Source organism: Spea bombifrons, chromosome 3 (genome assembly GCF_027358695.1).
Source record: "Spea bombifrons isolate aSpeBom1 chromosome 3, aSpeBom1.2.pri, whole genome shotgun sequence".
Taxonomy (NCBI): domain Eukaryota; kingdom Metazoa; phylum Chordata; class Amphibia; order Anura; family Pelobatidae; genus Spea; species Spea bombifrons.
Window position 1 is genome coordinate 13894461 of NC_071089.1, and position 23282 is coordinate 13917742.

Sequence of the window (23282 nt, forward strand, 5' to 3'; positions counted from 1 at the left end):
AACCCCCTCTCCCTCCCTTATCACTTTCTAACCCCCTCTCCCTCCCTTATCACTTTCTAACCCCCTCTTCCTCCCTTATCACATTCTATCCCCCTCTTCCTCCCTTATCACTTTCTAACCTCCTCTCCCTCCCGTATCACTTTCTAACCCCCTCTCCCTCCCGTATCACTTTCTAACCCCCTCTCCCTACTCACTATCTACCCTCCCCTTTGTAGCTGCCTCACCTTTAGGTCCAGCGACGGGAGCACGAGGCTTCTGTCTTCGTTCACCGCTGAGCGCCGAAATATGACGTCAGGGCCTCATAGAGGAGAATGGGGGGCGCCTCTCTCTCTCCTCCGCATTAAAAAAAAACAAAAAACGGGATTTAAAGCAGCATTGCGACTTTATTCCAACTTCGGCAGGGGGGGGCAACAGGGGGCGCAAGGATTAACCTAGGGGGGGCAATTGCCCCCCTGTAGCGACGCCACTGGCTTCTAGCAAACAGGGGCAGAAGGATTTGCTCCCAAAGAGGGACTGTCCCGCCTAAATAGGGTCACTTAGGATGGATATTGAAATGGTAATTCACTAAGAGTCCAGAAACCTATAAACCAGGTCCAGTCACGGTCTCTGACTCTCTATCTCCCGCTCACCGCATAAGCTTGTCTTCGCAAACATATTAAGGAAATTACCTGACAGAGAGCTGATGGTCACTTGACACCCTCGTACGGGAAGCCGGCACAGTTGCCGAGTCGCTGTCACGTGACCCTCTTAGTTGCGGTACGCGCCGCGGGCGTTGACAGGTGCAGAGGAGCAGTTGGAAGGAGCGGATGTCCCTCGCAAACGCCTGCTAGGAGAGGCAGCCATGGCGCACTCGTCGAATCCAAACCCTGTGGTAAGGACGGACGTCTCCATCTTCTCACCAAAATTATGGTGTGGGTGCATGCCACATTTATTAACGGAGAATGCTTTATGGATTTAGGCCCTCACTTATTTATCACTCGGCTTCCTACTTGGGAACCGGAAGTCCGTTTAGGCGAGATTGAAGCTAACCCGAGTGGTTTGTCGGTTGGCTGTTGATAGCATTGTTGTACACATCTTTGGAAACAGGTAAGTGTGTAACTGATGCATTTGTATGCTCTGTAGTGTTGTGTGTATCTCATTAATTTGAGCAGTTATTTGGTGGACAGGAATTAATATGGAGTTTTTACTAATAGAACTAGATGTTCTCAAAGATTCGGCATTTGCTAATCTGGCGCAGGAACTGACTGGCAATAATTATATACGGCCAAAGCAGATGTGTTCTGCCGAAACATGTACAGGAAACAGATGGGGGACAGCACAAAATTTAGAGGTAACACAGTATCATATGCATTACATATGATGGCTGGACTGTGCCTTTAAAACAGGTCAGAAATAGTCTATATATAGAAGCCAACTGTTTCTAACAGCATGTCATGCATAGTATAAAAGCAAGAGAGTCATAGTTGCCAGTCTTTAGTCATTGAAGTTTTTTCCTCTCTTGAAAAATACAATACATAGGCCGTGTTGCGTCATATAGGTGTAGAATAGGGCCTTAGGGTATGGTGTGGAGCAGTTTGTTTATCTAATCTTTTCCATGGCATGGGTTGTGTCCTTGGTAGCCAATTGGGGAACGTGTGGACACTCAAAAGATTGCATAAATGCACCTTAATCTGTCACATGTAGTGTGATTGTCGCTGGGGTTTCACAAATCTGGTTATGAGGCACAGATGTTTCGCTGCATAGTGAGGAAGTATTTCCTTCATTAATTCAAACAGTGTGTTAAGCGCAGTGTTTATCTCTCTTTTCTATTGGCAATCATTGTTGGAGAAATTACATTATGTAATAGAAAACCTATTTTCTACAGTACCCCTTTAATCTTGATGGCCAATTGCCTCCAGTGTTGCCATCTGGCTAAAGAAAACCTGGATTTGTTTAGAACGTTAGTGGTCATGGTATTCACAGATAATTTTCTCCTGAATAGTTCAGCCTCCTTGGCCTCCATGCATTGTAGATGGCTGCAGATAGATAGATGGAACAGCGTATTGACTTTGCTGATTATTACTATTCACTGAGGATGTATCTGTTAGATTGCAAAATGTTAGGAGATATATTCTGGTGCTCTGTCTCTTTAAGTGGCAGGATGCCAGGTACTTCATACTTTGGAAGCTGGGGACAGTTCATCGTAAAATAACCATTTAGGGACAGATCAGAGACCTTGGTTGTAACGGGGGCGTTGAGAAGTGGCAGAATGGGGGGGGTCTAATCACTCCAATAGGAAAGTTGATGCCTACCTGCAAACTTATACTTTCAGACAACTTACTCGTATGGACAGTATGTGGTAAGACCTTAAACGGGTGCAGCTCCATTCTCCATCCAGCTCCATCCACTTTAATATCTTCTCACGTCTTTTTCGTAGATTCCTTTTGTAGAACACATTCTTCACAAACTAAATTTTTTTTTCTTATTTGAATACCGCGTTTTCTGAGTTGGAGTTGCCTAAATTCTGGCGGAGCACAAGTACAGAGGACCATTCTGTAGCCCAATTAAATGTTGAATTAACTATGCATTTTCTAGCTATTTGGTTAGGCTTGTTTAAAGATCAGTTTCAGGTAAGATTGGTAACGGGACTCCTAATTTGTATGTTGTGTCAATTTACAAGTTTTATTTTTTCCTATAGCCTAAACTATACAAGTCAATTATTGAAGATGTAATTGAAGGAGTAAGGGAATTATTTGTTGAAGAAGGTGTTGATGAACATGTTCTGAAAGAGCTAAAACAGGTAAGTCTATACCCTTTTAACCAATAACCTTGCAATATATCATAATATTTTGGGACTAATGTTTGGAAGTATTGCAGAGCTTTCCACTGCTCTATTTTTTCTCTTTGAATTTATTTGATTTCTTATGTATGGCTTTGGGAAACATAAAAAATAAGACCTTTAGTATGGTGACTACATAACATCATTTTGGAATTGGAAGTATGCTGTACTTTGTGAGTACTGTTAATGTGTATTCTTTAAAATGCTTAAAATAGAAAAAGCACCTAATCTTACTCATAAACAGAAAGGTGCTCTTCTTTAAACCAGTGGGAAAGCTTTAACACTGAAGCTGACTGGCGCTTACTATACCACATGTCAGTAGATGTGTTTGGCCTAACACTTCTTCTGCATGGCAAATACCGTATTTGCTCGATTATAAGACAAGTTTTTTTTCAGAGCAAATGCTCTAAAAAAAAAAATACCCATCATCTTATATTCAAGGTCATCTTATAATCAGACCTCAAATAGAGGTCTGACTAAAAGACTAAGATCCAGATCCCCCGCACCACTGCAGGGGACCCGGATCCTCCTCTCCGGCAGCTGGTGGACCTCTGTGCGATGCGTGCAGAAAACCTCCTCTGCTACCCGACACTTCCGCCGGGGCTTCTATGAAGGAGCACCGGCATGACCTTCCGGCGCTCATACATAGAAGCCCCCGTGTCGAGTAGTTGCGGAGTTTGCGCACAGACTTCCACCGGCTTCCTCTACTTGACACCAGGGAGTCTGAATCATGGGGACAAATCTGGGGATGCATCGGTAATTTGGGTGGTGGGTGGTCATATCAGGGGGTATAAAGCATATCAAGGGGGCAGATTGGCAAATAGGGGGGATACGGCATATCTGGGGGCAGAGTGGCATATAGAGGGTATAAAGCATATCGGGGGGCGGGCAAGGTGGCATATCAGAGAAGCAGAGTTGCATACAGTGGGTAATAGGGAATACCAGGGAGGCAGAGTAGCATAAATGGGGTATAAGACATATCTGGGGCCAAGTGGCATATCAGGGAGGCAGAGTGGCAAGCCATGGGGCACATGTGCATAACTGGGGGGCAGGTTGACAAATAAAAGGAAATAAAAATCATATTTTTTATTATATATGAAATATGTTTACATGTGAATTTATATTTACTAATAAAACTTTTTTCGTATGGGGTAGCCTTATATTCAGGCTTTTTCTTTTTTCTAAATTAATATTCAAATTTGAGGGTGTCTTATAAGCAAATACGGTAATTAGGGGGGGGCAAATGCATATGGGCAGAGGAGTATCTTGGATGGGTACTGCCCTAGGCACTGGGTTAAGATGTCCTATCCTGGTGCTTTGCATGTTTGGTGCAGAGTAAGGTCACTATGGAGTCTGTGCCAGTTAGATGCAGTGCCCCATAGTGTATATGAGCAGTTATGAGAGAGGTCTCAGGTCTCCACAACTGGCAGAAGACGAAGTGGCACGTTGAGAAGCCTGATGGCCCAGTAGGTCAAACTATAACTGGTCTTGCAGCAGCTGTGACTGCCCTAGGTCTATGTCTAGGCAAAACAAATGAAATAAGAAGTGGCCAAATAGGGAAAATGAAATCCTGCTACAAAGGTGACAATAGAGCACACACTCTATAAACAAGAAAAGTGAAAAACAAGTAACTCAATAACCCTGAACTCAGGGGGCCAGCAGTTGTCTAGTCCAGTCAACCTACATCAGAATAAAGCGCTGCATTTTCAGGGTTCTGCAGAATGCATTTGCAACAGGGAACACAAGAAAATTCTACAAGGACTGCTCGGCTATCTTTAATGTGCATACTACCGTTAATAATCTCTTTTAGAGCTTGCATCATCTGTCTATAAACGTTAGTTGTTCTAGTTCTATGTGTCTGGATGGATTTTAGCACAGCGAGTATTTATCCTAGTTTCTTTTCGTTCTTGTTTTAATAGAGTCTCGGTAATTGCTTAAGATATGATTTTGTATTTCCTAGCTATGGGAAACCAAAGTTATGCAGTCCAAAGCCACAGAAGGCTTTTTCAGAGACAGCGCACCGCAATTCGTTCTACAACTGCCACAGCATTTACATCAGTCTATTCATGCAGCAACAGGTTGGCTTTCTGTTTATTTTGGATTCCCTTTGACTTTGTAAAAATAGAGGACAGTTTCAGTGATGCTGTTCTTTTGCAGTTTCAGAGCTAAAAAATAAATTGGGGGGGGTTGGTTGGTTGGTTGGTTGAAACTACCCAAATATAGACATAATTCTATGTTTTAAATGTACTCTGTATAAGATTGTCAGATTTGTATATTATTGAACACACCTGGGTGTGTCTAGTGAAATTTTAAATTTGGTTACTTTTTCACATAGGGCCAGGTAGCGTTTCATAGCTTTTTTACTTCAATACTTGAAGTCATCATTTAAGTACTGCTTTTTGTGTTTACTAGGGTCATATGTTGTCTTATATTAACTTTTGTTGGATGACCTGAAACATGTCAGTGTAGCAAATATGCATAAATAAAAGAAATCGGGAGGGGGAAAATACTTTTTTCTCAGCACATTATATATTTTTTGCCATTATTTACCTAGAAATGGGTATGATTCCACCAAACATTTTAGATTATATGACTGTTATTTTAACAGTGATCGTATTAGGGGTAAGTGCAATGAGTAATCCAGGCACAAAATCAATGATATAATTACCATAAGAACCAATTTTTAATTTCTAATTCCTCAACTTTATTTCTTTGCACTAGACTTTTTTCTTTATAATCTCAGTCGTAGAAATCCTCTATGCTACATACTATCTGTCTATTGTATTATTGACCGTAGTATGAAATACCATACAACATTCTCACTTGTAAATACCTTAAGTTAAATTTAGTGCTAATTTTTGTTGTTCCACATATTTTGTAGTACTAGAAAAATAGATAATTCCAGAAGTGATTGGTTAGGATATGTTGTATGTCATTGCAGTGAGAATAGTGTTAATGTTTTTTTTTTTTATAGCATAATTACACTTTATAAAGAGCATTTTACTTTTTATAAAGTCAAAACATTGAAACTGAGAAAAATAACTTGAATATTTATGGGGTTCAAGCAAAGTGCAAATGACATTGAATATGAACATCTGTGTTCTTGTAAGATACTGAAAAAGATGCAAAGTTTTAATAAGAAAAGAAACACGTCAAAATGATTATTTTAAATGCAATAATTAGAAATATGTTTGCATGAAAATGAAATGAAGTTTGAGACATATGGTTAGAGTTATGTGTTATACTTTTTTTTTTCCCACTCTTAAAGGAACACACTAGCCGGCATGCATATCGTTTTTTTTTCAATTTTACTAGCCACCACATATAGAGTTCCCTGCTGTATAAAAGAGAAATCAGTAACTAAATAAAGTTTGTATATCCGCTAATGCAGAGGAGTGATTTACATGTTACATATAAAGATCTGTCTTGGAAAACATTGCCGACATGGCAGCCCTACTCCATCCCCCTTTTCATGTAAAATGCGTATTGAAGTCGGTCTTGTTGCATGCATCAATAATATATTTGTAAAACTCCCATTGTAGCCAATTCAAATTAAACTTGCATACGTGCCAATCTTGTTTTCTGTCTATAGAATGCAAGGCATTGCACGTGTTTGTTTTTTAGCGTACACTGTGGGGGAGTCTATTTGAAATGGTTAAAAACTAATAATTTTGAGATATGTATGATATCAAACAAAGAGGGAAGAAGCAAAATGTTTTAAACTCTTTTTTTCCATGTGTGTGTACAATTTATCTGTACTCTTGTTTGCAATAAACTCCCTGTAAGATAGGACACATCATAGTTTAAATCATTTAATGTCTTTCAGGTCTGAGAAACTTACAGAATTTTGCAACAAATGAAATGGTAAGAGTCCTGTCTTGGTTCGGATTGGTTTACCTGTATTTAGTGATGTAATGCCCTTTTTACTTTCTTTCTAGAAATGGCTTTGAACCAGGTATTTTCCTTTTAAATGTTAAACTCTATTTTAATGCATGTGTCTAGAGCTGAAACAACGAATCGATAAAATCGATAATAATCGATAACGGAAATCATCGATAACGATTTCCGTTATCGATTAATCGAGTGATCAATTCGTTGTTGGAGCACTCGGCTCCTTTTACTTACCTCCGCGAGCGTTCCCCGCTTCTGCTACACGCTCTGCAGTCTCCGCCTTCTTCTAGCTACGTGACGGATGTGACGTGTTCCGGTTCGCTCTGTGCGAGTGGCTCCACTCGCACAGAGCGGTTCGCTCTGTGCGAGTGGCTCCATTCGCACAGAGCGGTTCGCTCTGTGCGAGTGGCTCCATTCGCACAGAGCGGTTCGCTCTGTGCGAGTTGCTCCATTCGCACAGAGCGAACCGCTCTGTGCGAGTTGCTCCATTCGCATGGAGCCACTCGCACAGAGCGAACCGCTCTGTGCGAGTGGCTCCATTCGCACAGAGCGGTTCGCTCTGTGCGAGTGGCTCCATTCGCACAGAGCGATTCGCGGGGGTGGGGGTCCACGGCGGGGTGGGAGTGGGGTTTCAGGGGATGCAGGGCAGGGTGTGAGTGTGGGTGCAGGGCAGAGTGGGGGTGGGGGTGCAGGGCAGAGTGGGGGTGGGGGGTGCAGGGCAGGAGACTGGGTGCAGGGCAGAGTGGGGGTGGGGATGCAGGGTGTGAGTGTGGGTGCAGAGCAGAGTGGGAGACTGGGTGCAGGGCAGAGTGGGGGTGGGGATGCAGGGCAGGGTGTGAGTGTGGGTGCAGGGCAGAGTGGGTGCAGGGCAGAGTGGGTGCAGGGCAGAGTGTGAGTGTGGGGGCAGGGCAGAATGTGGGGGCAGGGCTGGGTGCAGGGCAGAGTTGGAGACTGGGTGCAGGGGCACAGTGCAAAGTGCTGGGTGCAAAGTGCCAGTGCTGGGTGCAAAGTGCCAGGGCTGGGTGCAAAGTGCTGGGTGCAAAGTGCCAGGGCTGGGGCAAAGTGCTGGGCGCTAAGTGCTGAGTGCTGGGTACAAAGTGCTGGGTGCAAAGTGCAAAGTGCTGGGTGCAAAGTGCTGGGTGCAAAGTGCTGGATGCAAAGTGCCAGGGCTGGGGCAAAGTGCTGGGTGCTGAGTGCTGGGTACAAAGTGCTGGGTGCAAAGTGCCAGGGCTGGGTGCAAAGTGCTGGTGCAAAGTGCTGAATGCTGGGTGCAAAGTGCTGGATGCAAAGTGCCAGGGCTGGGGCAAAGTGCTGGGGGCAAAGTGCTGGGGGCAAAGTGCCAGGGCTGGGTGCAAAGTGCTGGGTGCAAAGTGCTGGGTGCAAAGTGCAAAGTGCTGGGGCAAAGTTTCTTGAACAGTAATAGTCCACCTCTTTTCAGAATGTTTGGGGTTATTTTGTTTCATAAATATTGTGTTTGGGTTCTTGTACTTTGAAAATATTGTTTTTTATTACATCATAACAAAATAAGAATGTTAATGTAAATTTTAAGTTGTTTTTTAACATCCAGTTCATTAAATTCTTTTAAATAAACGAAAAATTTGCATATTGTTTTTTTTATCCGATTAATCGATTAATCGAAAAAATAATCGGCCGATTAATCGATTATTAAAATAATCGTTAGTTGCAGCCCTACATGTGTCATTGAATGTGCGTGTTACATGGCTTCACAATCTGATGGGATTTCTGTATATCCCACAAATGGAAACGCTGAAGGCAAGTGAATTGCAAAAAGATGACGTCTTTGACAGAATAAGATGAAAGTTTGCGTAAATTTTTACTGTCGCTTCCGTCAGATTGTTAGGCAGATGTTAGTTTGGAGATATCTTCATTTTCTACTAAATATATAATAGCAGGACTTATTGCACATAACTTTTTAAAACATAAAATCTAAGGCATGTTTAAATGCAATCCATGCTAAAATTCTTTTTCAGAATTCTTCCGGGACAAATGGAGCATTTACCCTTCCACCTGGGCTAACTTATCCCATTCACCTACCAGCAGGAATGACTGTGCAGACTGCATCCGGTAAGTGGTGAATAGGAATGTGCGTATGTATGTTTAACTCAAAACATCTATTTTTAGATGGTGGATTATTAGAAGATAACATCACTTTATTTGCGTCTTGAACATTTTGTGAGAACAGTATGTATGAACAGCTGCAACAACATATTGGATATATTTAGAAACTTAATATATATAAATAAAGCAACATTATCAATGTACTTATGCCAGTCACCCTTGCCAGGGTATGGACCCCCCAACTACAGCTCTCCAGAGACCTCTGTCTTTGTCCATTCTCTCTAAGTGGTTCCAGATGTAGCCCATCTTTTTGATGTCAGACATGAGGTCACGTCACCAGGTGTTTTGTGTATGGCTTTTTTGCTTGCCTTGAGGGCCCCACCTCAATGCCTGTCTGGTAATGTTAGTTGGTGGCTTGCCTCCCAAAGATTAGTGTTGCTGACAGTGTCTGGTCAGTGGATCTGGAGAGTCCTTCACGTTGGAGTTCAACAGGCAAGCCTTCGTTGCCAAAGACAGCTCTCTGGAGCTCCAGATGTTCTTGAGCTATAAGAAGGCTGCTGTTGCTTTTGCCGATCCTTGCCTTAACGTCTAAATGAGTGCATCATTCTTTTTAGGAGGAGGACCTTCTCTTGCGCTGACAGGAGTATGATTCCTCTGTAGTTGGCACAGTTGCTGAACCGCACTTTCTTGCGGATCTTGATGAGGTATCTCTTCTTCCAATCCGGAATCTTTCCTTCCATATCTTAAAAAGTGCGTACAGCATCTCCACTGAGGAATCTAGGTCTGTTTTAAGGGCCTCTGTCAAGTCCAGCCGCCTTTCCGTTCTTCATCAGGGTAATGGCTTTCTTGATCTCATCTCTGATTGGCTTGTCGCAGTTGATCAAGGTGTCCTTGTTGGCTAGGTCAATGTCTGTTGGATTTGGTGGTGTTGCTCTGTAAAGGAGTTCCTCAAAGTGCTCCGCCCATCTTCACCACTTTTTCTGCTGGTGTTTCTTGACTCTGAGGACTGCCTAGCATGGTGGTCTAAGTGCCTTTCTGTCATCTGTTGAGGGCACTATCTATTTCTTACTCGGAACAGCTCCTGTAGTACTGAAAAATAGTTGTTCATGGCCAAAGAAGACTTTGAACTGAAGTCCTTCAGAAAGCTGATGTTGTACTTTGTTTTTCTGTCTGACATGTCTTTCTGGTTCTTCTAAAGCAGGGGTGCTCAAACTGCGGCCCTCCAGCTGCTGCAGGACTACATCTCCCATACTCCTCAGCCAGCCCCTTAGCTGAAGGAGCATTATGGGAGATGTAGTCCTGCAGCAGCTGGAGGGCCGCAGTTTGAGGACCCCTGTTCTAAAGCTTCAGTCTGGCCACCACTTCTTCTCCACTTCTAAGTCAAGCATCCAGTAAGGATCTTCTGAGCTTCTTGCTAATGCAGACATGGTCAATTTGGTTCTCTGTCACGCTGTCTGGCAAAACCCAGGTACTCTTGTGGATCCGCTTGTGAGGAAAGATGCTGCCTTTGATGACCACATGGTTCATTGTTCACTGGTACGCACATCTATCTCTATTCTTGCTCATCTCTCCCAGCGCATGATTCCCTATAAGTTGTTCACATTCGGTGTTACCACTGGACAACGTTCACTTGATCGTCTCCTTCTTGGTTCTGAAGGATGCAGTGATTATCCTAGGGCCATACACTTCCCATTCTATCAGTGCTGTTTGTGCCTGCTTTGAAAACATGATGCCTGCTCCCTGTGTGTGGGGTTGTCTCTCTCTTTATGGCCGGAGTACAGCAACAACTGTCCTGTCGTCTCTGACCACTCTTGCAATGCCTAGTAGGATCTAGTTGTTGCTCCAAATCTCTGCTGCAACTTGCACTATCTTTCCTGACTCATGCATGGTTCAATGGTTCCATATAGCGATGCTGATCCTTTCGGTATAAAGAAGCGTCGTCATCTTATTGGCTTCACCACCCAGCATCAAGCGTTTTTGAGTTGAAAATTCTTAGTCTTTTTTAGTATAGTATAAAAAGGAGAATCATGGCTTAACAAACATGGTAAAAATGCCAAAACATATTACGATCCTTTGGTTATGAAAACCCCCAGGCCCAAAGGTATTATACAACATTTTTTTTTCTCCTGTATAATACACGTATACTTGAAGCTTACTGAAAACTATCATTTATCCACAAATTTATTTTGTGTATGCACGTATTAACATGTTTACTGTTTGCCTTGTTTTTGTGTAGGACAGCTGTACAAAGTTACTGTGCCTGTAATGGTTACTCAAGCACCTGGAGCTCCAAGAATTCTTCAGCAGTCAGTTCAGCATTACTTTCAGCACATAAGTCATCCTACTGCACCACCAGCTAACAGCCAGCTTGCAGCTGCGCAAGCAGGGCAGAAATGGCAGCAGCAAGCTCCGTTGGTTCAAAAACCCTCTGAAGTAATCGACCTATATGAAGCAGAGAGCACCGTGGAGAAAAGTTTTGCAAATGCCGATGGGGCTTCATTTACTCAGTCTGATATGCTGGAAAATCTTACAAATAATGGGTTTAATCAGCCTCTGAGTGGTTCAGCAGAAACTAATTTTAATGATGTGCTGCCACCTGTCTTTAGTTCAAAGCAGACCGAATTACCGTTAGTTGATAATGCTGATTCTATGCTGAACAACCTAACCATGACACAGACAGTTCAAGGAAGTTCAGCACATGACTGTACACTGCCATTAAAGTCACAGGTCCCAGATACTGATGTACAAATCACCATACTGGATGACGATGTACAAGAAATTATTCCTGTTGACAATGGCAACTTAAACATCCCAAATGAGGTGAGGGTTTTTTATGTCTTTAGCATTAAATACTAGTTAGAAATGTCTGATGTCTATTCCACCGACATAAGAGACTTGACAGCAAATACATGCGTCAAGGAAAGGCTTTAGATTTGTTGCCTTCCTAAGTTTGATTTGGTGAAATATGCTCATAAATAAATATAAATTTGCTTATATATGTATTAAAGACGTGTATTGGTTTTTGTATGATCAACAGGCACGTCAGTACCAGGAGGGAAGGTGCAGAAATCCTTCCAGCTTTTGTTGTGTGCGAGATGGGCAGGGCCTGCTACAATTTGTCGTTTGCAAAGGACGGTGGTCAGAGTATGCACACAAGAAAAGGGAAATCTGCAAATTTGTGTGCAAGTGAGAGTCAGTGGCTGCTGGATTTTGTTATGTGCAAATGGGACAGGGGCTATCAAATGATGTTGAGTGCAAGGGGAGTAGAGGAGTTGATTTTGTTTTGTGCAAGAGAGTATGAGAGCCGCAAGATGGTGTGCAAAGGCGGATTTTTACTTATGAAAGGTTATGTGATTTCAGGATTTTGTTGTATGCAAAATGGGAGAGTAGCAGCTGCGTGTTGGTGTGTGTACAAAGGGGATCTGAGGCTGCTGGATTTGTTCATATGCAATTGAGGTGGATTTTGTAGTGTGCAGCGATGTAGAGTCTGCGGATAGGGGGGTTACTGCGTTTTGATTAATGCAAGGGAGGATGGCTATGGATTTTGTTGGATACAGTGAGGACAGGGTTAGCTTGATTTGTTGTGCAACTAGAGTACAGTTGCTGTGTGCAAGGGAGAGCAGAGTCTATTGGGGGGTACTGTGCTTTGATTTATAGAAGGAAGTGGCTGCAGTAAAAAGGGGTTGCAGCTGGAGTAGCCACCAGATTTTGTGGTGTGTACAATGGGTTTGGAAGAGCTGTTGACGTTTATTGTTTCAAAGTGAGGGGAGAGATGTGATGGATGGCGTGCGAGGGTGAGGGCTTGTCAAATCCTGTTGTGTCTAGGATGCATAATTTTTTCCCTACATCTAGTGACAGTACACGAGGGTGCGTTCTTCTTAAGGGGACAAGTAGCCTGTAAAACATAAGTGAAACAGTGAATCCCCTCCTCCTTACCTCTAAATATGCCCCCACCCCCGTCACGGACGGTAGCCGAGGTGAGGCGCACGGGATGCTGCCTGAGGATTCTCCTTCCTCCAAGTGCTCACCGCTTGTGAGCAGAGCGAGGTTCGTAGCAAAACGTATACGGCGGTGAGTGGGAGCATGCACACAGCGGGGGAACACATGCCCAGGTAGCGCTGCGTGCCACAGAAGATCCGATCGCGCTACTGAGCAATCCGCAATTCGGATCTTCTTCAAGGCACACAAATTTGGTGTACAGCCTGTCTGACTGCAGTGGGTGCATGTCAGTACAGGTATTTCTGTGTAACCAGCCCCCCCATGGAATAGAGGAGGTTAAGGTAAGATATTCTTCTTTTATCTATACTTTTTATATTTTTCCTTTATTTGGATGTCGAGTCCTTTATCTCCAGAGAAAATGGATAAGGACAAAAATCCCACTCTGAAAAAATCAGCATTTAAAGCATGACGCTTGCACTGAATGTTCTGTTCCGCTTCCAGAAGGCTGCAGGAAAAAATTGTGTAATCCATGCTCAGCCGAAAATCTGGCCAAAGAGAAACACAAGGATATGCAAAGTTTCTTGGGATGGTTCCAGGAAAATTTGGTGCAAACTTTTGAATCATTCAAACGAGAGAAAGAAATGAAACCTTGCAGAAGGTCCAGCTCATCTTCCATGTCGGAATTATCTTCTGGTGAATGCTCCCTAAGATCTGCTCCATTTTCATGTGAGGAATCCGAAGAAGCGGGTTTCCCTTCCCAAGGATGGAGAAGGTTCGTTAAATAAGTTACAGGGGTCTTTCAGGATTCCAAGCACCTTCAATGTAAGGGTTTTCTGGTTTTGCCAAAATTCATAGGATTCGTGCAGTGGGAGTGAAAAAATCCAGGCAAAATTTCAAGCTACAAGAAGATGAAAAATGGGAAAATCTAACTAAAGTAGATATTCAATGGTTCTGACAGGTATAGGACAATGCTACAGACAATCCATGGATCATGGGAATCATTACAGAAGGCTACAGAATAAGATTTATGGATATTCCTACTCCTCAATTCCTTCTACGCTTTCAATTCAGAGTCCTTTCCTTTTGGTCTTACCACAGCCCCAAGGGTCTTTACGGAAATCTTAAGTCCCTTAGTTGCTGCATTAAGAGAAGGAGTGTCAATTGTGCCTTACCTGGATGACTGTTTTAATAAAAGCAAGATCGCCAACAATTTTTCAAGAAGATTTACAGAGAACCATCCTATTCCTTCAACAGCATGGTCGGGTAATCAACTGGGAGAAATCCGATCTGATACCAACTACCAAGCTATGGTTTTTAGGTCTTCTGGTGGATTCACAGGCACTCCGCCTCTTCCTTCCAAATAAATAAATAAAAAATATTAAAAGAAGCGTCGACTCTTCAAAAAGCTCCTCAGTAAGAAAAGCTATGAGCGTTCTGGGTCTATTAAAAGCTTCTATCCCTGCAGTCGCATGGACAAGGGCTGATATGAGACCTCTTCGATGGGAAATTCTCAAACTTTTTTTTTTTTTTTTATGCCAGAAGAGGGTTCTGGCACAACTAAATTGGTGAGAGTTTTGGAACATCTCTCCAGGGGCATGCCTGTTCAACCTCCAGAGAGGGTTATGATTACCACCGAGATATGCAAAACTGGATGGGGAGCCCGCTTACATTAACAATTCAGACAGGGGTGCTAGTCGCTGGAGGACACAGCACAATCGTAAAATTTCAGGAAACTAAAGGCTGTCCTTATGGCCCTCATAGCTTTTTGTCTGTGGATAAAAAACAAAGCGGTCAGATTACAATCAACCGCACCTTGTTCTCATACCTAAACGGGCAAGGAGGAACAAGGATCAGGAAACTACAGTTTTTATGCACAGAGATAATGGAATGGGCTCAAAGGAATCTGATGGCAATTTCAGCAACTCACATAAAGGGAGCAGATAATATTGCAGACGATTAAGCAGAATGAAGTGGTCTGAAACAGAATGGTCTCTGGGCCACGAGATGTTTTCCGTTCTGATTTCAGGATTTGGCATCCTGGAAATAGACCTCATGGCCACTCTGGAAAACTGGAAAGTAGCGATCTTTGCACCCCTTTACAGATGGGGTTTCCCAAATTTTGTAGACGTGTTCTCTTTCCGTTGTTTTCAGGATGACATATATTTTCCCCCAGTGGCTCTAATCTCGAGTATAGTTAAAAAAAAAATCCGGACAGACAAGGCTCGGGTGTTAGCAATAATTCTATATTGGCCAAACCGCAACTGGTTTTCAGAACTAAAACAGCTTACAATTGCATATTGGGTACTTCCCCAAACAGAAGGCTTGCTAGACTACAGAGATCTACTCCCAGAAACTGTAGCCATGTTCAGATTGATAGCTTGGCTTCTGTAAGGATGATTCTTCAAGAGCACTGTGTAGAAGGTGAGATGGCATCTGTTCCTCTTAATTCAGTGAGACAGTCTACCTCAAGTATATGACTTAGAGTATGGAAAAAGCTTCTCTCATGGTGTTTGATCTATGGATTCAACGTCCCCATTCTCCCTCTGAGGTTATTCTCCAGTTCCTTCCAACACCAAGTCAGTTTCTACTAGTTGATTTGGCCTTGAATCTTCTTATTAAAAGATTTTTTTAAAGCTGACAATTTGAAACGTCCACCCAAGAAGTCTTTTTTTTCCTCCTGGGATTTATCTTTGGTTTTAAAGGATCTCTGTGCAGCTCCATTTGAACTACTGGAAGACGTTTCTTTAAAGATGTTGTCCCTGAAGACGGTTTTTCTAGTGGCCATCACATCGGCCCGAAGAGTCGGTGAATACTGTCTCTCTCTTCTTCCTAAGACTTCACCATATTCCATCAAGATAAAGTTGGTTTGCATCTCAAACCTTCCTTCCTAAAGTCATATCCAAAACCAATATACTGTATTGGCTCGAATATAGGCCGCACTTTTTTCCCTATATTCGGGGTCTAGCGCCCGACGCCAGGGACATGCAGTGCCGGGTGCCGGGCAGGCAGCGGGGTTAGGATCAGTGGTAAAATTTCTCCCATTCATGTTAAAGCTCACTCGACAAGAGCCATGTCAGTATCATGGGCTGAAAAAGCAGCTGCTTCACGGGAAGATATCTGCAAAGCGGTGACCTGGTCATCCTTTAATACATTCCTGAGCCGCTGCAGGCTAGATGTTTTTTTCCACCTCTGAATCTTATTTTGGGCTAAAGTTGCTACAGGCAGTGCATAACAGATCTATATCCCTCATGTACTGCCACTAGATTTTCTTACTGTAAATTATTTTTTCCCAAATGTAGTGGCAGTACGGATTTCCCTCCCATACTATATACTAAAACATTTTTTGAGCATCTCTGTTGTCTTGTGACTTACTGTGTAGCTTGAGGGGGGGGGCATATTTTATAGGTAAGGAGGAAGGGAATAACTGTTTCACTTAAGTTTTACAGACAATTTGTCCCCTTAAGAGCACACCCTTGTGTACTGCGACTATATTTGGGGAAAAAATATTTATGGTAAGACAATTTCTGGGTTTTTATATGTTAAAGTGGAAACCAAATTGTGCAAGGAACGTTGGAGCTAGATGATTGTGTGTGGTAGGGGGTGCAAAGCTGCTGGAATTTCTGTTTTTGGAAGGAGGGGAGAGGGGTGGCTTTATGATGTAGTGGGGGTTGGCTGTTAGGACTGGCAGAGTTTGTGTGCAAGGGTGGGACAAGGGGCTACTAGTTTTTGTTGTGTGAGGGAGGCAGGGGTGCTGGATTTTCTTGTGTGCAAGGTAGATACCAGAGCGGCTGTTGGATATTGTTACATATAAGGGAAAATGTGGAGCTTCTGATTTATTTATTTATTTTGTATGTTGAACGGAAGGATAGGAGCTGCTGGATTTTGTTGTGTGCATGAGAAGAGCAGGAGGCTTGTAGGAGTTTGTTGGAATAAAGGTTCAGGGGTCTACCAGGTCTTGTTGCGTGAATTGGTGGAGGTTGTTGGATTTTGTTTCCTAAGGATGGGAAAGGGGGCCAAATGATGGTGTTGTGTTCATCAAGCTGCAGCATAGTGTTTAGTATCTGCGTGTGGGTACAGTGGTCTTTAAAAAAAAGGAAGAAAGTGTTATTTTAACGGCACTGCTAATAGCACAGATGTAGAAGCTGTAAGGTTGTGTGGCAAATGGGCAATGCTTCTACATTGTTTTGTGCGGTCATACATCATGGCCAGACATTTATCAGAGGTTTAACTACCTACAGCAGACCTTTCCGCGCATTTGTGTGTAGCAGATGCTTGTTGGCTGTAGCCATAATTAATTTGTTATTGCTGCATGTATTTTTCCAAAAAAACACCTAGTTCTAACTCCATCTCCTGTGATTCAGTGGTTTGTGACATCCATTTTTATATTCTTTTGGGGAGTTTACCTTTTAAAGGAGAGTATATTCATTTACTGATTAACACCTGAGTCGTACATCAGGAAAAATTTCCAGACTAAATGGGACGAGTGGTTATCTGCTGCCTAATTCTAGGCTTCTATATACATCAAAAAGGATATTTTACTGTTAAAGGTGATAATTTAAAGATTGTGTCTCCATAGGTAACTGCATTAGACAACCATGGGGTTCCTAGAGACATAGAACTAATCCAATTAGATGGTCCTGGTGACACTTCCTCTGATGAAGAACTGGGAACTATTAGAGATACAGAGGAGAATGAATTTCTTGGCATAATTGACACAGAAGATCTTAAAGCTCTGGAAGAGGGAGACAGTGCATCTGGTGATTCAACCAGCAATAGCAGTGATGATGAAGATCCAGAGATTGATGTCATTGAAGAGGTACCATTACGTTAACTTTTTATAATGAAAGTGCTATGTTACTTTATTCCTACAAATGAATTGCCAGCAACACTCATGGTTGTATGAAATGTGTATGCCCTTGTCTGCGTTACCATATGTAGACCATGCCTGGTCAGATTGTTTTTTGTGCGTGTTGTAATTTGTAGAACATCATCTATGCATCTGAAGCATCTAAACCATACACCATCAAAAAGACACTGAGCAAACATGGGGTTCAAGGCGAGACACAAATCACTCTGCTCCTAGGAGATGTATCTTTACTGGATGGTCTCATACTGGTGAAAAGCAAATGCATTCCACAATAGGAATCTCTTACCGGTGGTTACGTTTCGTGGGACAGTTTTATGATCTGGTGAAAAATTTGCTGCACCAGGACCTGGATGAACTGTCATCATTAAAGGAGCCGTGACTTCTGCTTTGTATTGGATAATTCTACGCAAGAGTGTCGGGCCATTAGATGATAAGCTTAAATGCAACTGTGTAATGCTGCAAGACAATCATACAAAACACGTCATTGGGTTCCTAACTCGGCTACCAAGGTTTTGGTGGAAAAGCTAAACTGGTTTAAACTATGGAGCTGCTGTCGGCTATTATTAACATTAGTAGTGTTACATACATACACACATATAGGTGTGTGTATATGTAAAAATATATATATATATATATATATATATATATATATATATATATATATATATATATGTGTGTCTATACATACATACACACACACACACACACACACACACACATATAGATAGATATATAATATGCGTGGCTACCCAGGGTTAACTCAATGGATTATCAGATTGTGTTTACTAACTCCCTCCACCAGGGACACGGACACTGTGTATTTGGGGTATTGGCTAATTTGAGTTTAGTTTTCTGTAAACTCTCAGTTGGTAAGGGGTAGAGTTGTTGGTAAGGGAGTTGTCTGCATATCCCCTAGCTCAGACCTCATTGATTTCATTGGTTGCCACAAGATTTCTGCACTTTTTTCCCGAAATGCTTATTTTTATGTGAGTCAGCCACGGACCATGGTAGGTTCCCCTTTAAAGGCAAAGCTTAACCACAAACATTTTTACTAAATATCCTGAGATGCAAATGTTTAATCTTTAGGTCCTCTAGTAGGTATAGTAGCTTCACACTTGTGTATTAGTTGGGCGTCTATTGTATAAAGTGACTTCCCTTATCATGTTACTGTTTGAAATTGAGTTATATTTGATTTGGTTGATTTATAGGACCCTTTGAATTCTGGGGATGATGTGAGTGAACAAGAAGTTCCAGACCTATTTGACACTGACAATGTTATAGTTTGTCAGTATGATAAGGTACATTTTGGTATAAAGTTTGACTTTATTTTGCATTGTATTGTACACAGTCTGTGACCATTTTATTGTGTCTCCTTTATTAAGATGTATTTACATTTCAAATTTACACCGTTATACAAGGCTGTACACTCACTACATTGTCGCAGAGTGTCATTTTTCAGTGTCGTCACATGAAAAAATAAAATATTTACAAAAATGTAAAGTGTACTCACTTTTGTGAGATACTGTATATATGTGTGTGTGTGTACATATAAGAAATATCAATATATCTCTCTCTCCCCCCCTCTCTCTCCCCCTCTCTCTCTCCCTCTCCCTCCTTCTCTCTCTCTCTCTCTCTCCCTCTCTCTCTCTCTCTCCCGATATATAGATATATATATATATAATATAATTTATTTAAAGAAAATGAAACATGAGTACCGGCACCTCATTTTGTACAAAAAAAAGCAAGTCTAAAACTTTCTTTATGCTTTTGCAGCTTCAACTTGCCTGTTCTTGGAGAACCGTTTGGTCCTTGTTGAAAATGCATAGCAAAGTCTCTTAACTGACATCCTTTTAACATAGCATAAATTCAATAATAGTAGTACACTCTAAAAAAAAATTTATATTGCGTCCTTAAATTTGCTGTAAGTAATGAATTTTCTTTTTCAATTGTTAGATTCACCGGAGTAAAAATAAATGGAAATTTTACTTAAAAGATGGAGTCATGAGCTTTGGAGGAAAAGACTATGTGTTTTCTAAAGCAATTGGGGAAGCTGAATGGTAAATTATGCCCGATCCTGTATAATGTGTTAATTGTATGCAATGATGTTCTATTTTCATTAATATTATAAAAAAAACATAAGTAAGACTCGATTTTGTCCATGAAACCCCTTTGGCTATGTCTAGTAGACTTTGTTGTGTTACCAAAACTCAGTTGAGTTATCAGTATGCTCTGATATTAAAGCATTGGATTGCTGATTTTTTTTTTTTGGTATGGGGTACAGATGTAATATGTTTTCATTTGTTAATTTAAACAATGTGCTTCATTCTATACTTTTATTTAGTTTGCCCGTACACTTCTTTTGCCAGTACATTATAAAGCATAGGTTTAAAAAAAATCTGGTAACTTATCAGTAGTATTTTCTTTAGTAACTTTAAAAAACCTTGTTCTATAAATAACCTCTGCTTTTCAGACAAAATATTCACACGTTTCTTTTTGCACACTTGATGCAAAGATCCAGATCGACCTACGGTTTTATGAAAACTTATGTTAATGTCCCCAATAATGCAAATTATTGTTTTTTTGTTTGAACAATTGACTCAAATGTTGAATCTAAGTTTATAGAATTTGATTGAGCATCTACTGACTACAAAGGATTATGTAAACTTTGTTCTTTCCAAATTAAATTTATTAAGCAAGCAATATCAACATAGGTGTGTGTATTTTGTGGGTAATTGTTTATATATTATCTCCATTTCTACTTATTTGAATGTATATGCATGTAATTGTATGTGTATGTGTTTAGATTTATTATATAGTGTGTGCATCCCAGTAGAAATTACAAGTGTCTGTGTTGGGTCTCAGATCAAGGATGATTAAAGGAACAGATGGATAACCCTGAGCATTGAGTTAAGCAATGCCTTGGGCTGGGCTTTCAGAACAGCATTGATATTGGTGGGCAATGAAGATTAAAATAAGTTCTCCTATGCAGCTGGTATGGTCAGTCACTTGTTAAAATCGGGTACAGTTATTGTAATTTACTCAGCCAATCAGAAGCCTTGACCATGTGATCGGATAGGACTTTTGGTGGTATCGATCGACCAGAAAAGAGGAGCAGGAGATGAGAGAAAAAATGAAAGAGATAAGCCTGTGGATCCATGAGGTTCAATTAAAAATGATCCATTTGTGCAATTAAGCCTTATAAGGTTCTAACTGATACTGTGACGTTTCTTCTGGTAAATTTCTACTTTGAACAAAACTGAATCTCTTGTGAACAGAACCGTAGAGTTACTAATAATAAAGGGGTAATCTAGACAAAGAAGCAAGTGGTAAATGGAAATAGCACCACAACCGGTATAATCCATACAGGCCCTTGCAAAAAGGCATAAAAAACAAAGCCATGACATAACCTCCTTCTTAAAGAGTGACCAGAACTGGTGCTACTTGGGGTGAAAATCCACTGAGTGCGCTGAAAGGCCAAAATACAAACTAAGAAATGACACGCTCCAGACAAAACATGGAAGCTGGACAAAAACACAAGACCTAAACATGCTACCTCTTTGAACTAGCACATGCATTTGCTCGTAAAATTTTGGTCTTGGTGTCGTACTATTACTCCATTAGAGGCAAAGACAATCCAGTGACAGGTCACCCGCAGTACCGTTATAGGGCTAATCAGCATCAGAACCAGGCACTGCCCAGGTAGACTTGGATTTCTCTATAACTCAACCTTCACCTGAGAACTGAGCATCTAATGACTGTTCCAGAACCAGTATGGGATAATGCTGAAGCACGCTTAGAATTAGCAGGTAGTAGGTTACCCTCAAGTGGCTTTTGTTCACTTAGATTTTTCTCATGTTGGACATTTTTCTAGATAGTGTTTTCCCATCAGATGTTACAACATGACCTGGGGCACCTAGAGGGTGTCTTGCTGTTTTTGTGGTTTACTTGAGTCAGACTTTTGCTTTCTCTGAAGTACTCCCAACTGCACAAATCCCTGTGGGTGTCTTGCAGATTTCCCAGGTGTTTTGGATTTACCATCCTCAGGATCACTCAGTGGAGAACTTGATAGGTTTTCTTCCTTTTAGAAGTAGTGCCTATATTCGAATCAGGTTCCCTGGCCTAGATTTTGACTTTATTGGGTACAGGAAGCTTAGATGGTTTTAATGGATAACATTATATTCTGTGTCCAGTTTCCCCACAATAAAACATAAAATGCCCTTAAGTCTCCTCAAGTCTGCATTCCGACTTTAGTGAGAGGTTCACATTTAAAGCTTTTCTTTGGGGAAGCGCTAAGATAGGGCACTTCGGATAAGAAACACCCGTCCGGAGCAACAGCAGGAGAAACAGCCAAACGCATCACAAGCACAAGGCAGAAACTGGAATACAAAGGCCCTGTTTGCAATCCATTCCCATTAAAACCATTCCGTCACTAAAACCACCTACTGAAGTAACTTTTATCTCAGAGATCACAAATACAAAGCAATTGCTTACAAAACAAGTCAAAACAATTAGGTGTTGTTCATGCCAAGCCTAAATTATACCAATAGATGGGTAAATATTATGGATACAATAAATGGCTTTAAATTTTAGATGTGTACAACTAATTCACCTTATGAATTTGTTCATGCCATTTAAAAAAAACCAAACACGTTCCGTTGTGTGAACTGGATGGATCAAAGGTCACTAAACAATAAAAATGGACCATCGCTGGTACATTAATTACATGTTCCTTTATGTGTACTTTGCAGCCTCCCAGAAGTTCTCTACTTCAGCACCCAGCTCTCCACAAAAGAAATGGTAAGTTGAAGGCATGTTTGGAATCTCAGGGAGTAATACAACAAACATGGCAATACAATTCATGGGAGAAAGAGTAAGAGAAGACCAATACCGGGCAGCTTTTACAACTTAATGGTGGTAGTCAACACACTACAGTTGTGAGCATAAGTTTAAAATTCAGACATCCATGCAAAGTGCACAATGAGGGGAAACAGACCACATGCCAAGCAAACTGCAGTGTGGTGGGCATACTTGACTGGTATTAGGCACAGATAACTTAATACATTAATCCCTTGGTAAATCTAAATTTCGGACAGGTTGTCAAACAAGTAAATAGAATTTTAGTTTCTGTCATGAAAAGTGGTTGTGTTTTTCCCTTCTAACTTAAAGAGATCAGAACTCAGTGATTGACATCTGCTGACCAAACAATGGAAAATCCGAGAAGTGACCTATGAAACTTCCACAAAACACACCGTTATGAGAATGTATTATTATTACAATTATGATTAATAATAATCATAAATAATTAGTAATAACACAAGAAAATATAATACTCAAGGTGCATAGCTTTGTTGTCCATCACATCACTGGAACTTTTGTTTAATTTTAATCAATTTCATTTTATTAATGTAGCTTATTTTTTTTGTAATTGTTTATTTTACTTCTAAAAATTAATTACAAGAGAAATAATGATAAACCTAAGTCAATACATATATGTAGGAAGGTACATATATCTATTTACTTAGGTTTATCATTATTTCTCTTGTAGTATAAAATGCGAAATACTAGCTTAACACTAGATAAAATAAAATAATGAACACGTACTGATAATTAATCTAGATTTTATTTTCATATGTATTTATTGAGAGATTTCAGTTGTAACCCCATTTCTGCAAGGTATTGTGATTCAAT

At 41.1% G+C, this 23282-nt stretch overlaps 1 protein-coding gene across 1 annotated transcript; it reads left to right on the forward strand.

The window, feature by feature from the left end:
- Positions 1-841: 841 nt before the first annotated feature.
- Positions 842-19672, forward strand: GTF2A1L (general transcription factor IIA subunit 1 like). Its single transcript, XM_053459191.1, has 9 exons — positions 842-871; positions 2678-2779; positions 4779-4896; positions 6645-6682; positions 8701-8794; positions 11025-11608; positions 17304-17543; positions 18803-18892; positions 19548-19672. The coding sequence occupies exons 1-9, from the start codon at positions 842-844 to the stop codon at positions 19653-19655; spliced, it is 1404 nt and encodes a 467-aa protein (XP_053315166.1). The 3' UTR covers positions 19656-19672.
- The last annotated feature ends 3610 nt before the right edge of the window (positions 19673-23282 follow it).

Bases quoted from the DNA above. Each gene is read 5' to 3' on its own strand.
- GTF2A1L (XM_053459191.1), top strand. From the start codon at position 842: ATGGCGCACTCGTCGAATCCAAACCCTGTG. The intron at 8,795-11,024 runs GTAAGTGGTGAA...GTTTTTGTGTAG, and splicing joins GACTGTGCAGACTGCATCCG to GACAGCTGTACAAAGTTACT. The intron at 11,609-17,303 runs GTGAGGGTTTTT...GTGTCTCCATAG, and splicing joins ACTTAAACATCCCAAATGAG to GTAACTGCATTAGACAACCA.